This window comes from Castanea sativa, chromosome 11 (assembly GCF_040712315.1).
Source record: "Castanea sativa cultivar Marrone di Chiusa Pesio chromosome 11, ASM4071231v1".
Lineage (NCBI taxonomy): Eukaryota > Viridiplantae > Streptophyta > Magnoliopsida > Fagales > Fagaceae > Castanea > Castanea sativa.
In genome coordinates, this window is record NC_134023.1 from 25,629,754 (window position 1) to 25,645,230 (window position 15,477).

At 33.0% G+C, this 15,477-nt stretch overlaps 1 protein-coding gene across 1 annotated transcript; it reads left to right on the top strand.

The window, feature by feature from the left end:
- Positions 1–2,237: 2,237 nt before the first annotated feature.
- Positions 2,238–13,131, top strand: LOC142617679 (uncharacterized). Its single transcript, XM_075790631.1, has 7 exons — positions 2,238–2,436; positions 6,282–6,406; positions 7,245–10,493; positions 10,732–10,974; positions 11,132–11,290; positions 11,600–11,758; positions 12,591–13,131. Exons 2-7 carry the CDS (start codon positions 6,323–6,325, stop codon positions 12,840–12,842), a joined length of 4,146 nt encoding a protein of 1,381 aa, XP_075646746.1. The 5' UTR covers positions 2,238–2,436; positions 6,282–6,322; the 3' UTR covers positions 12,843–13,131.
- Positions 13,132–15,477: the final 2,346 nt, after the last annotated feature.

The following is a 15,477-nucleotide window of genomic DNA, read 5'->3' on the forward strand; positions in this document are numbered from 1 at the left end:
TTTTTGAAATATATAATGGTTTCTCATTATTGCAAAAATCAAAGAGTTCAAATCCATATAGATTCTAAATCGTATATATGGTATATGAATTATTGGGTGCAAAAATGGAAAAATTCAAATCCAATTAGATTCTAAATCATATATACATACATATATATATATATATATATATGTATGTATGTATACATAAAATCCATATAGATTCTAAATCACACACACACACACACACACACACACACACACACACATATATATATATATTATATGTATGCATATATATGATTTAGAATCTAATTGGATTTTAACTCTTCTGTTTTTGCACCCAATAATATACATGCCATATATATAATATGAGTTCAAATTATACCTGGTTTTAGAGTTACAACTTACACATTTTTTAAACCATGGATTTCTGAAATATATAATGGTTTCTCATTATTGCAAAAATCAAAGAGTTCAAATCCATATAGATTCTAAATCGTATATATGGTATATGAATTATTGGGTGCAAAAACAGAAGAGTTCAAATCCAATTAGATTATAAATCATATATACATACATACATACATATATATATATATACATACATACATATATATATATATATATATATATGTATGTATACATAAAATCCATATAGATTCTAAATCACACACACACACACACACACACACACACACACACATATATATATAGATAGATAGATATGATTTAGAATCTATATAGATTTGAACTCTTCCGTTTTTGTACCCAATAATTCATATACCATATATATATGATTTAAAATCTAATTGGATTTGAACTCTTCAATTTTTGCACCTAATAATTCAAATACCACAAAATTAAAAAATTAGATAGGATACGTGGCACAAAATTGAACTCTAATTGAAATCCAATTTGAATCTAATTGGATTTAGACTTTTTGATTTTTGCACCTAATATTCACTTGATACAAAAATTCAAAAATTAGATGGGATATGTGCTGCAAAATTGGACTTTCTCTAGGTTTTGGCTTTAATCGTATAGCATGTAGTCCATGCATATGCATAGATGCATTTAAAAATAAAAACATTTTTTTAATAATAAAAATATACATAATTGATTGAATTATTAGAAAATATAAATGTAATTAGATGCGTATTAAAACTCCTGCTTAAATTTAATACTACTTATGATTATTTTTACCACCGCACACCCTTGGTGCGATGGTCATTTCACAAGTATAAGTGCTTGTGGAGTGTGGGGAGCAAGGGCGGGGGTTCAAGTCTCTAGGAGGGAGCTTCACACACATATACACGTAGATTAGATTAGAGTAAAATTCTATCTTATATAATAAAAATGATTATTTTTATTCTAATTTTTAATAGAATGGAAAGTGTTGTGATTTTTGTTGAGTAGATATATGATTGGTTTTTTAATTTTTATATAATTATTAATATTGAATTCTTAGTATTTTGTACTCATTAACTCACTTGACACAAATATTAAAAAAATTTAGTGGACACATGGCACAAAATTAGTCCACAATTGAAATCTAATTTGGGATTTAATTGAATTTTTTCTCAACTTTTTCTTTAATTATACTAGTGCAATTATATGGCATGGGTACAATTAAAAATAATCATAATTATACGTTTTAAATTATATATAGTATTAGCTTACATTTTTTTTTTCAAACCATACATTTATAAAATATGTAATAATTTCTCATTATATATATATGATATAGAATTTATTTGGTTTTAGATTCTTCGATTTTTGCATCCAATAATTCACTTGCTACAAAAATTAAAAACTTAGATGGACACTTGACAACTAAATTGGACTCCAATTGAAATTCAATTTAAAATCTATTTGGATTTGGACTCTTCAATTTTTACATTCAATATTTCACTTAATACGAAATTAAAAACTAAATATAATATGCGGTGCAAAAATGAGAATTCAATTAAAATCTAATTGAAGAGGTTGGGTATATATAAATAAAAGGGAGCAATTAGATAATAAAAAAAAGACCAATAATAATGAAATGAAATTGTGTAATTAAATTTATCGATAAAAACAATGCCTTAACTTATTAAAGAAATAATTATTTTTTTTCCAAAAAAAAAAAGGGTTTGGTTAGTATCGTAGTTTATTACAAATCCAAAGGCAAAATGTTGTGGACATGCAAAACAGGCACCGTCCGGACAAAACTATTGTCCGATTGGGTGTTAAAGGGCCCACAGCACTGGTAAGTGGAGTCCTCTGTCTCAACTTATATTATATAGCTGGAATCTCTCTCACTCTTCTCTCTCAATTTTCTTTTTCCACCTTCATCAGTTTTAATCGTCATCATCATCATCAACATCTGTGTAATTCCATTTTCTTGTTTTGTGAACAGAAAGAGAAACGTTTCGCAAAAGCAAAAGTAAATTCCACCAACTTTCTCATCAGGCAAGCCTATCTATCTATCTGTCTATCTATCTATCTATATCCTTTTTCTCTTTTTATTATATGACATGTTAATTCAATCCAGGCTTTGTAACCGTGTTTCATAGAACTGTTTCTGTTGTTTTCATGAATCACAACACATAATAGATGATTGTAATTTTTTTTTTTTAATTTTTGGGTTCTGTTTCTTGTGTTGTGTTGAAGTTTGTAAATAGCCTGTATATGATCTTTGTTTCAAATATATATATTTTTTGAATGGAAGATATAGAGATCTTTGTATCATATTGATAATGATGAATATTCTTGGGTAATTCTTTGTTTGTGGTGAACGGATTGTTATAAGAAATCAGATGTAATTCACTTTTGTAAATATGTTTTGTTGGAAGCCTTCACAGAATGATCAGGATCGGTTCATCTTCCTAGCTGTATATATTTGATCAATTTTGTCTTCTCATTTTCCTTTCTAATCTTTTTTTTTTTTTTTCTCTTCTCTATGAGGAAAAATTAGCATGCAAAAAAAGAAAATTAAAAAAAAGAGTCAAAAGGAGTATAGTTTTGGATCATCAGTAGAAGACCAAGATCATTTCAGATGGTTGATCATCTAAAGCTAAGGAGTCAAATCTTGTTCTTATAATTAACGACAGATTTCCAGCTATTACTCATTTTAGTAAAAGAAGAATTTTTTTTTTTCTTATTTAGTTATCATTTTGTTTTTTTTTTTTTTTTTTAAATGAGGGTTGGTGGAAATTTTACTTGAAAGCCGTTTAGATCTGGAAAAGCGTAATAAATTATGAATTTATTAAAATATTAAGTTTTTTCTACATGCACCTACTTGGGCTTCAGTTACTTTTTATAAAAAATATTTTTATAGCTCTATTAAAATTTGTTTGATTTTTCTGTATTTATAGCTGTATTAGTATTAATAGCACCCAAAGGAAAAAAAAAATGAAGCTCTCTAGGTCCTATAGAGATAACAGATTGAATAAAGACAGTAGAATGAAATTTAAATAAAATAACTGAGAAGCATAGGGATAATAATAAATTTCAGAATTTAGCCACCCTTTAAAAAAAAAAAAAAAAAGTTAGTAGAAGAAGATGCTATATGTATCATGGATTTATTGTTTATACTTTTATGAGCTAAAGTAAAGTTGAATAGTTGATAATTTCTACATTAGCAGACCTACCCCTCCTTTTTCTCCATTTGATAAGCTTATTTGCTTTTTATAGTTTGTCTTTATATAAAATAGAGGAGTAGATAATAATTATGGGCTTCCATAAAATAAGAAAGCTACCAGCTGTGGGCGGTGTAGATTTGATCTGTCCACCTCTGATTTTCAAAAATTCATAAAGATAAAGTGATGGGGTGCCTAATTTTTGTTAGTGGGTCCCACCCACCATTCTACCTTCTTTTTTTTTCTTTTCTTTTTTTTTTTGGGGGTGTAATTGCAAAGCTTTTATTGTAACATTTCTAAGCAAGGTTTTATTCTAGTAAAATTCTATTGGTACCATCTCTGAACTTCAGCAATTAGTGGGTCAAGATAAGACCTTGGAATTGATATAATTATATAAAAGTACTCAAAGTACTTTTATAAAAAGTGAAGAATAAAAAAAATTTCACCCAAAAAAAAAAAGATTATAAAAATATTTGTACTAGTGAAGCTTACAAAGTGAGATCTGAAGGCCAAATTGTATTAGATTTGGATGCATAGTAAGGTAAAAACAAAAAAATTAGGGGCCTGCAGAGGTATTGGTTCCACATGATAGCATCACATGATCGGGTGAATTTGGATCATGTGGTTTTGGTTCTGCAAGCATTTGATTAGAGTATCTATTTGCATGTGCCTAAAAAGTTATGTAATATTCATTAATTATCTTTTTGTTTTTTTCTTTCTAGCTGTGGGGATGTAATATACATAATTTTCATTATTTTTATTTTTGGGATATATTAGCCTTGATCTCTTAGGTATACTTTATTGACCAACTTACATTTCATGTTGGTTAATTATCACCTTTTTTTTTTTTTTTAATTTCTAAATACACATCAAATTTTACTCTGAACTTATTTTTTAGTGGAAAAGATATACCAACGCACACTTGTATTGATGTCTCTTGCCTACGCCACCAACCAGTTATGATTTATTGATTTGTTGGTTTTATGGGTCGTAGTTATAATCAGCTTCCATTTTGTAAAAAAAAAAAAAAAAGGAAAAGCTTTAATGACAAATTTGCATAAATATTTAGCGAAGAGCTGGAACATAGAGAATTTTGCAACTTGGCCCAAAAAAAATTAGTAAATATTTTAGGCCATCATTTTATGCATATATAATAATTGTCGAAAAATAAAAATGGGTGAGATTCCATTGATATTGAAAGCTTGCAAAATTTTTTTGTTAAAGAAGTTATTTGATTAAAACTACACATAAATGCTTTTTAATCAGCATATAGCAGGTTGAAGCAGAATAATTTCAAACATGTCTGGAGTTAAATCTTTTATAAAAATTTCTAAGCTTTATCAACTCATGGTAGAGCTAAGAATAAATATTGTACTATGCATAAAGTAAATTATAATGGGTTGTGTTACGGTACCTGTTAACAATAGTTTTTTACACAATTTAAAAAAATAAAAAAAAAACTTTTTGTAGCTTTTTGTCATGTTTTTATAATTTTTTAGCAATTTTTTTTTATCATTTTTGGCAATCTTTTTAATAACGTTTTGTCCTTTTTATTAACATAATTCATTAAGAGAAATCTTAACAAGCACCACACGTGATTTTTAATATTTTCCAATTATAATTATCATAATTGTTTGTCATTTTTAAATAAGGATTTTACTAACGTGTGCTTTATAGGCATACAATAATATACAATTTTTGGAAAAAAATTTATCGAAAATTGAAAAAATTTATAATTTTTTTAATTTTTCATAAAATATTTTAAAAAATGAATGGCTTAATATATATCCTTAGAACACATATTAATTGGACCCTTTATATAAATTTATTATTTTTTATTCACTAGTCACAAATAGACCAGAATAATTGAGAAAAAGTAGTGTATTTCTCGAATTTATGCGAGAGCTAAACATACCAAGTGGGAGAATGTGGTGGCGCCAGACAAAAGAGCAACAACCTGGTAAAGCGGTAACACAAGTGGCACCTAGGAATAGAATTAGAGAAAAACAATAGTGACTTATTATTATTATAGTACGACGCTGCTGCTGCTGCGGTGTTCCTATGATTGATTATGATGGCACATGACTTGAGAATCTCTTTTGACGTGGTTTGTTGGCACACTTTCTAGTTTTTCACAAACACGATTCTGTCCTTCTCGTTATATAAATTTACACAGGCACTTCTATTCTATGTTCTACCATCTTCTAATAAACTTAAGAAAATTACAGAGGCACCCTTGACTCTTTTTTTTCACTTTTATAATGCATCAATTATCATCTGCCAACTCAAAAATTCTAAAATTTATTGTGTTTGTTGCATTTTGCTTATATAAATATGTGTTCAAACTTTTATGGTGGGCGACATCAGTTTACTGGGACTAAGTTGATCTCTGTAATGTTGACTAAAGAAAACAATGCCAATGTAGTATATACTATGGTTAGAGAAAATTGAACAATTTGATTGTTGATTTGATATCTCATTTATACTCCCACCCAAATAAATAAGAGAATGAAAAGAATATATAATCTTTAATTTTTTTTTTTTCTATTTCATTCCGTTCCATTTCATTTCCTCTTATTGTTAACCTCTCTCCCAAATGTGCTGTTGCATTCCTCACGTGTTTCTTGCTTTTAATCTATACCTAACAGAATTGTGAAATTATTATTAAAATCACAGAGAAGCAGGTGCTGCAGTTTGGTTTTTATTTATTTTTTGATATGGAAGAAGAGACACGAGTGAGTCTAGAAGTTCCGGTTACAAAGGCTGTTGAGGAAGCTGTGATTAATGCTGATCCCATTAAGGTAACTTATATTTGCAGTGACTGTAAATGTTTCTTTTTGTGAGATCAGATCACACTAAGACTAAATGACATAGATTAATAAAAACAAACCAACAAAGCCACAATTGATATAAAATATAGTGAAATTCCTGTCATATGTTATATAATCAAAATAATATTGTGCTACCTTTGAGTGCAAGTAATTGAAGGAAATGCAAAAAAATATTTTGCTTACTTCTTATTAATGTATGATTAAAGAACATCTGCCACTCCATAACCAAGGAAACTGTGAATTTCTGCGTATTGTGCACTGACATAAGCATGTACTTCACAAAATCTGTGTTTCTGAATTCTTGAATTATTAATTACCTGAATAGTCTGCAAATGATTCTGAACTAGTATTAACATGTCTACTGTAATTCCTGTCATCCATTACCTTCTAACATAACTTCTCAACATCTATTGATCTTATAGATAATACTTGTTTTCATTTTTAAAATTTCTCAAATCTATACTTGATACTTTTGTCACTTCCATTATAATCATGAACATCTCGATACGTTGGGCATTGAAAAGAATATTGTTACTATGCATATACCAAATCGTGGGATAGGGATCTATGGGCCATGTATTTGAATTAGTTTATTTCATTTTCTGGATCATTTGAAAAGCAATAAACTAGCTTCCTGCCGGAGCTATTACAGTTAATGATTGCAGCCTCACCTGAAACTAATGTGATGGAATATAGGTCACTTGATAAAAATTTCACAATGCTTGTTGTAAAAAATCAATTATGCTAGCAGGGAATGCATTATTTGTAATGTTTGGTAGTTGAGATTGACTCTGATGATCTTGTTTAGGTAACAAATGGAGACTTGCCAGTACTAGGAAAAGAAGGAAAGAAAGAAGAGGAAGAAACTGATGGAGAATTCATAAAAGTTGAGAAGGAATCTATAGATGTGAAAGATGCTTTACATACCAGCGTAACAGCATCTGTAGAGGACAACAAGCTGTCTGCCATTGAAAGAAGCTCAAGCAATTCGAGCAGAGAAATATTAGAATACCAAGAGAAGATGAGAGAACTTGAGTTTGAATTGGAAAGACTAGCTGGAGTATTAAAGCATTTTGAATCTGAGAACTCTCAGCTGAAGGATGAGATTTCAGTGACAACAGAGAAGTTGGTGGAAAGTGGAAAGAAATGTGCAGAGCTTGAACTCAGTCACAAGAAATTGCAAGAGCAAATTATAGAGGCCGAGGAGAGACATAGTGCACAGCTTGATGCTTTGCAAGAGTCATTGCAAGCTCAAGAAGCAAAAAGCAAAGACCTGATTGAGGTGAAGGAAGCATTTGATGGTCTTAGCCTTGAGCTTGAGAGCTCAAGAAAGAGGATGCAGGAGTTGGAGCATGAGCTGCAATCTTCTGCAGGAGATGCACAAAAGTTTGAGGAGCTGCATAAACAAAGTGGTTTACATGCCGAATCCGAGACACTGAGAGCCTTGGAGTTTGAGAGATTGCTTGAAGTGGCAAAACTGAGTGCAAAAGAAATGGAGGATCAGATGGCTTCCCTACGAGAAGAACTCAAGGGACTGTATGAAAAGATTGCTGAAAATCAGAAGGTTGAAGAAGCACTTAACACTACTGCAGCAGAGCTTTCTGCTGTTCAAGAGGAATTGACGCTTTCAAAATCCCAAGTGCTGGACATGGAGCAGAAACTATCTTTAAAAGAAGATCTTATAAGTGAACTGGCCCAAGAACTGGACTTGAGAAAGGCTTCAGAATCTAAGGTGAAGGAAGATATCTCCTCACTTGAAAATGCTTTATCCTCAACTAAAGAAGAACTTCAAGCAAAGATTTTGGAATTGGAAGAAATCAAGTTGAAACTACAGGAAGAAGCGAACACAAGGGAATTGGTTAACAATGCATTGAAAACCCAGGAAGCACAAGTCTCAGTTATACAGGAGGAATTGTCTAGTGTACTTAAAGAAAAAGATGTGCTTCAAGCTGCTGCAAAAGATCTCAATATTTCTCTAAAACAGGCGGAAGAGATTCAGATCCAGCTTGAGGAAAAATTGAGGGTTTCAGTTGAGAATTTCTGTAAGTCAGATTCTCTTCTGTCTCAAGCTTTGTCAAACAATTCAGAGCTTGAACAGAAGTTGAGGTCTCTGGAAGAGCTTCATAATGAGTCTGGAGCTACAGCAGCAACTGCAACTCAAAAGAATCTCGAGCTTGAGGACATAATCCAGGCTTCAAATGCATCAGCAGAAGAGGCAAAATCGCAACTGAGAGAGCTTGAGACACGATTTATAGCAGCAGAACAGAAGAATGTGGAGCTTGAGCAACAGTTGAATTTTGCAGAACAAAAAAGCCGTGACACTGAGAGAGAACTAAAAGGACTTTCCGAGAAAATCTCTGAACTTAATGCTACATTGGGAGTAATTGAGGAAGCAAAAGTTCATCTGAATGATCAAATGCAGGAATACAAGGAAAAGATAAACCAGTTGGAATCAGCCCTAAACCAGTCCTCATCACGAAATTCAGAGCTCGAGGAGGAGTTGAAGATTGCTATGGGGAAATGCGCTGAGCATGAGGATCGGGCCAATATGAACCATCAGCGCAGCCGTGAACTAGAAGATTTGATCCAAATATCCCATTCAAAAGTGGATGATTCTAGTAAAAAGGTAAGTGAGTTAGAGTTATTACTCGAAGCAGAGAAGTATAGAATTCAGGAACTTGAAGAACAGATAAGCATATTAGAAAAGAAAAGTAACGATGCAGAAGTAGATTCCAAGAAATACTCTGACAAGGTATCAGAACTTGAATCAGAAATTGAGGCATTCCAGGCTAGAGCATCAAGCCTTGAAATTGCACTGCAAACAGCCAACGAAAAGGAAATAGAGTTGACGGAGTCCTTGAATATCGCAACAGATGAGAAGAGGAGGCTAGAAGATGCATCAAACAGTTCTGGCGAGAAGCTTGCACAAGCAGAAAATCTGTTAGAGGTCTTGAGGAATGAATTAAACCTGACACAAGAGAAGTTGTCAAGCATTGAAGATGATCTTAAGGCTGCTGGAATGAGAGAGAGTGAGGTAATGGGGAAGCTTAAATCTGCAGAGGAGCAACTAGAGCAACAAGGAAGAGTGATAGAGCAAACTACTTCAAGAAACTCAGAGCTTGAGTTCTTACATGAATCCCTAGCAAGGGATTCTGATAGTAAACTCCAGGAAGCTATAGCAAACTTCACCAACAGGGATTCTGAGGCAAAATCTTTGTTTGAGAAATTGAAGATTCTTGAAGACCAAATAAGGATTTATGAAGAGCAAGTAGCTGAAGCTGCAAGAAAGTCTGCATCTTTGAAGGAAGAATTAGATCAGGCTTTATTGAAATTGGCTTCTATAGAAAGCATAAATGAAGAACTCAGAGGGCAGATCTTGGAAGCAGAAAATAAAGCTTCTCAGTCTTTCTCAGAAAATGAGCTATTAGTTGAGACCAATCTTCAGCTCAAAAGCAAGGTTGATGAACTCCAGGAATCACTAAGCTCTTTTATTTCCGAGAAGGAAGCCACTTCTCAGCAACTTGTGTCTCACAGTAACACAATTGCTGAGTTAACAGACCAGCACTCAAGAGCATTTGAACTACATTCTGCAGCTGAGGCTCGCGTTGTGGAAGTAGAAAGAAAGTTAGAAGAATCTATTCACAGATTCAATCACAGAGATTCAGAAGCCAAAGATTTGAGTGAGAAGCTAAGTGCTCTAGAAAGCCAGATAAAAGTTTATGAAGAACTTTCTCAACAAGCATCTGAGTCTGCTGAAGCCCAAAAAATTGAGCTGGAAGAGACTCTCCTCAAGTTGAAGCATGTAGAAAGCATTGTTGAGGAACTGCAAAATAAGTCAAGTGACTTCGAAAAAGAGAATGGAGGGCTGGCTGAGGCAAATATGAAGCTTACTCAGGAAGTGGCCATGTATGAATCTAAACTGAGTGATTTACAGGCAAAATTGTCTGCAGTCCTTGCTGAGAAGGACGAAACAGTTGAAGAGCTTAACTCTTCGAAGAAGGCCATAGAAGATTTGACACAGCAGCTTGCTTCTGAAGGACAGAAACTACAATCTCAGGTTTGGAGAAATATATTATAAATTTCTTGGTGTCTATTTGGCATCAAATTATAAGCTCAACTTTTAGGTTTTAGCTTTTATGTACAGATTTTTAAAACCCCATTTTTTTTTCTAACTTTTTCATAGTACAAATATACTTTAAGCACACTTTTAGCAAAAATCTAAGTAGGCTGGTAAAAAATGATATGAATATTTCTTTGTCCCAGATTGTTTGATGAAGTATATTTGAATGCTACAGATATCTTCAGTTATGGAAGAGAACAACCTGCTCACTGAAACATATCAAAATGCCAAGAAGGAACTTCAGTCTGTGATTTTGCAGCTTGAACAACAGCTGAAGGAGCAGAAAGCAAAAGAAGATGCATTGAGATGCGATATTGAAAATCTCAAGGCTGAGATTGCTGAGAAACCTGTGTTGCAAACTCGTCTCAAGGAACTCGAGGAACAATTGGTGAAAAATGAAAATCAACTGAAAGAAGAGGTATTCCACTAAAGTCTCAATAATCGCAAGAACTACGAATCCCCAAATAAGCCCTCATATTCATTTTTGTTTCTCCTTTTTCATTTTGTGTGTGTGTGTGTGTGTGTGTGTGGTTAAAAATCCAATTGAACTTACGAGATCAATATGATGGCTGTAGGTTCAAAGCATTCAGCTGGCGGCTGCTGGAAAAGAGGCAGAATTTCTTTCAAAATTGGATGACCATGCACATAAAGTCCAAGATAGAGATTTGTTACATGAAAAAGTGCTAGAACTACAGAAAGAGTTAAAACTTGCTCAGAGCACCACTGTGGAACAGGTTAGGCACTAGTTATAATTTTATGTCAAGTACATCGCTGCCAAAATAATTTCAAAATCAATGCTTACTTTTTATCATTGACATAAGACATAATGCAAGAATAGTCCTTTCTAGGAGCAACTATGTATTTATCCTATTTGTAGATCTCTTTTAAAATATATATATCTGTGTGTGTGTGTGTGTGTATTTTACCAGAATCCTGATTCTCTATTTTTAGATCTTTAATCACTTACATTATTTGGAACTGCAATCTGATATTAAAAATTCTTCTTCTTGTAACGTTATTTGTTTGATTTTCCAAACAACCAGAAAGAAAAGGATTCTCAAAAGGAGTTGGAAAGAGAAGCAGCCCTGAAGCATTCTCTTGAAGAGCTTGAAGCAAAGAACAAAGAAATCTTGCTTCTAGATAAGCAAGTCACAGAGCTTGAGCAGAAATTGCAGCTGGCTGATGCTAAACTGTCACAAAAGGTCAGTTTGTATTCCACAAACTCTCTCACATGAAAATAGCATGTTTGTAGCATCATTTCTAATGAATATTGACATATTTGATCTATACAATGAGAATTTTTATTTGGGGTTTAAAGTTTTCATAACAATTAATGAAGTTTTACTAAATTATATATGGAGTCATCAATTCTAAAGGAATTTAATATTTTTTGATCTAACCAAACGTAGTAGTAAAGTCAGTAATTGGTTTATTTATTAACATAAGAAAACAAAACCTAACCTAAATTTTATTTTACCTAAGTCTTGTCCTCATAAAGCTGGAAAAGGGAAGTGATGACTAACATTGAATAAATTCTCTTCGTCTAGTCAGAGATATACACTGAAAATGTGTTCTGTATCATAGCAATGATGTGTTAGCATTTCTATACCACATTGTATTAGCATTTCTTCAAAACAAAACTCTTATAGTTTGTGAAGATGAATTGATTCTTGTAATGTTGGAAACAAAAATCATAGTCAAGGTTGGAACCGGTTGCATTAGTTTGTTAAGAAACAAACTGTCACTATCAAGAGGAAGAAATCCTATTGTTCCACCGATTTTTGGTTGCCTTTATTATTCGGTGGCCTTCCATTTTTATTTATTTCCCTGACAACGTTGTGCACGAAATTCCAGCTTTAACGTTCAACTTTAGAACTTATTGACTACTCAAATTCAACTGTGATATCTGTTTCTTTAATGTCCATAGGAAACACATCCATTCTAGCTACTATCCAGTTCCATTCCTAGGAACAATAATTTCAGTGTATTCTAATAACTGAGCTAAGTCCCACTGATATTTAAATTGTGTGACAGGGAGATGGGGGAAGTCCAGCTGAATACAAGGAAGGATTGGAGGTCAAATCCAGGGACATTGGATCAGCCATTTCCACACCATCTAAAAGGAAGAGCAAGAAAAAGTCAGAAACAACTTCTGCTCAAACCTTGTCTTCTTCGGAGACACACACTCAAACTTCTGAGGTTTCTCCTCTCATGAACTTTAAGTTTGTCCTGGGAGTAGCTCTGGTCTCTGTGATCATTGGCGTAATTCTTGGGAAACGATATTAGCTTCAGTATTTTGTGGATTTTGGTTTTGGTTTTGATCTTTTTTTAATTTTTACCTTTGATATAAATTATCCACAGTAGATTTTGAAAGCTTTGTTTGTACGCTTTCATTATTAGGTCTTGTTGGTCAGGGAATTCGTTTTCATTTATATCCCTTGTCCATTTGCAAAGCATAATTGCAGTTCATGTTTTATTCAAGTTTGTATTTAATTTATTGATTGGGTTGCAAATACTTTGTGATTATGTAAAGTATTTATTTGATGCCAATGGTTGAATTTCTTTCCACCATAAATAAGTGATAGTTTGTGAAGCCACAGGATCAATCCCCATATGGATGGGTGAGTTTTATTTATCTATAAAAGTTGGTGTCAACTAGAATAATCTCCAGCAGTTTTTGAGATTTCGTTTACTGGTAAAAGCTTTTCTGTGAACCTATCAAAAAAAAAAAAAAAAGCTTTTCTGTGAAACATTGATGGCTTATAAAGCTCTGGCTGAAGCTGTAGATGTCATTTGCTAAAAGTAAAATAAAGCTTCACCCATCAATGCAGCACAAGGTGCAAGAAGCAATGTGAAGTCTCAACATACAATTAGAGACCACCTCGAAGGGAATAGGGACTCAAGAAAATTTCCTCCGAAATTCTTATTACTAGTTTTAGACCCATGCTTTGCCCTGGTTTCATAAAATTGACACAAAGAACTGTGTATTTATACAAGTTCCTCCCGGAAAAAAGATGTGGGAGTGATCTTTCACAAAACTTTTGAACATAAAAAATCTTTTTCATAGGTTTTGAAAATTCCTAATTTTTGGGCAGGAAGATAATAAATAGGGTAAATTGCAAAGTACACTCCTGAAGTTAGGGGTTGCTTGGTTTTTACACTGAAGTTTGGTTCCATTAGCAAAACTCCACCATCTATTAGTTTAGATTGTTAAGTGACGTTGGTATGCCGACGTGTCTATTTTTTGCCAAATCAGCCATATAACGACACTATTTCACTTGAAACAAAAAGAAGAGTTGGCATAGAGTCGTTTCACCCAAACTGAAAACACAAAACACCGGTGCCAGTATGACACCATTTCAGTAACTCCCATTCCCAAATTAAAACCCCACAAACGGACAAACCCCAAAAACCTAGATCATAACTCATTACCCATCCAACTAAGTTTATGATCTCTGAGTCCTCCAATCTCTCTTTTGTTAGGTTCTAAGAAATTAGGAACTAATGTATTAGAACTTCAATATGTATATGTTAGTAAACCATGATCAAAACGTTTAGTCTAGATTTAAGCTGCTCAAAGTGTGTGTTTGTGTAAAGTTGGAATCGAGTAACTGCAGGAAATTACTATTCAATTTCTACAAGGCTTGATCGATCGAAAATTAGACTCGATCGATTGAAGCTTGTGCAAATTTTTTTTCTGCAGAATTTTCCAACTCAACCCAAGCCTATATGACGTGTAGGGTTTTATGCTTTAGGTCTCATATAAAAAGAAAAACCCTAACCACGTTTTAGAGGTCGTTGATATGCTATGTGTGTGAATCTCTTGTGAGATCTAGAGGTGTTTACCTTCATACACACTTAGGGTTATCAAGATCGAGATTGATGTCGAGAACTTGGTGATCGCTTCAATTGCTGTTTCAAGAGCTTAAAGAGAAACACAGGTGGGTGTACTTGTGGATATTGTAGATCTGAGAAAGAAGTAGTCCGTGGACTCAGAGCTGTCACGTAGTCATGGTAGTAAGTTTTAGTGGTCTAAGTCATTATTGTAAAAGTTCAATTCTTTCATAATGGATCTTGTTTTACCTTAAGGATAACTAGATTAAATCCTCCCCAGGTTTTTTACCGGTTTGGTTTTCCTAGGTTATCATCTCGTTGTGTTCTTTATTTTCTGCATTGTTTACTTGATATGATTTGCTTGTGTTAACCTAGATTTGAACAATTTACCTAAGTAATCACTTGGCTAAATAACTAGGTTAAACAACTGATGTTTTAAGAGGTCTAAAAATGTACAAGTGGTATTAGAGCGGGTTAGCTCTAGTGTTTAGATCTTTTGATCTAAGAGTTGATCCTTGACCCCTGTTGTCATGGAACATGGTCACTCTCTTATGATCCCACCTTACTTTGATGAGAACAACTATGCCTACTGGAAAGTAAGGATGAAAGCATTCCTGAAATCCATTGATGAGAGGGTTTGGAATTTCGTTGAATACGGATGGGAGAAGCCGACTACTCTTGTAAGCGAGTGGCAAACTTCTCAAAAAGAAGCAACCGCTTTTAATAGCAAAGCTATGAATGCTATTTTCAATGTTGTTTCTATGGAGGAATTCAAGAAGATCTTAAATGTTGAGGTTGCTCATACTGCTTGGCATATTCTCCAAACTGTGCATGAAGGCACAAAGGCTGTTAAGATCAATAAGTTGCAGCAATTAACAACTAGATTTGAAAGTATTAGGATGTCTGATGATGAAAGTTTTGGTGAATTCTATGCTAAGCTTAATGACATTGTTAATTCTGCTTATAATTTGAGTGAAATTTATGATCAACCTAAAATTGTTAGGAAGATTCTTAGATAGTGGGTGTACTTGTGGATGCTATGGATCTGAAAAAAAAGTAGTTCGTGAACTCAAGACTGTCACATGGT

Bases quoted from the DNA above. Each gene is read 5' to 3' on its own strand.
- LOC142617679 (XM_075790631.1), top strand. From the start codon at position 6,323: ATGGAAGAAGAGACACGAGTGAGTCTAGAAGTTCCGGTTACAAAGGCT. The intron at 6,407-7,244 runs GTAACTTATATT...GATCTTGTTTAG, and splicing joins TTAATGCTGATCCCATTAAG to GTAACAAATGGAGACTTGCC. The intron at 10,494-10,731 runs GTTTGGAGAAAT...TGAATGCTACAG, and splicing joins GACAGAAACTACAATCTCAG to ATATCTTCAGTTATGGAAGA.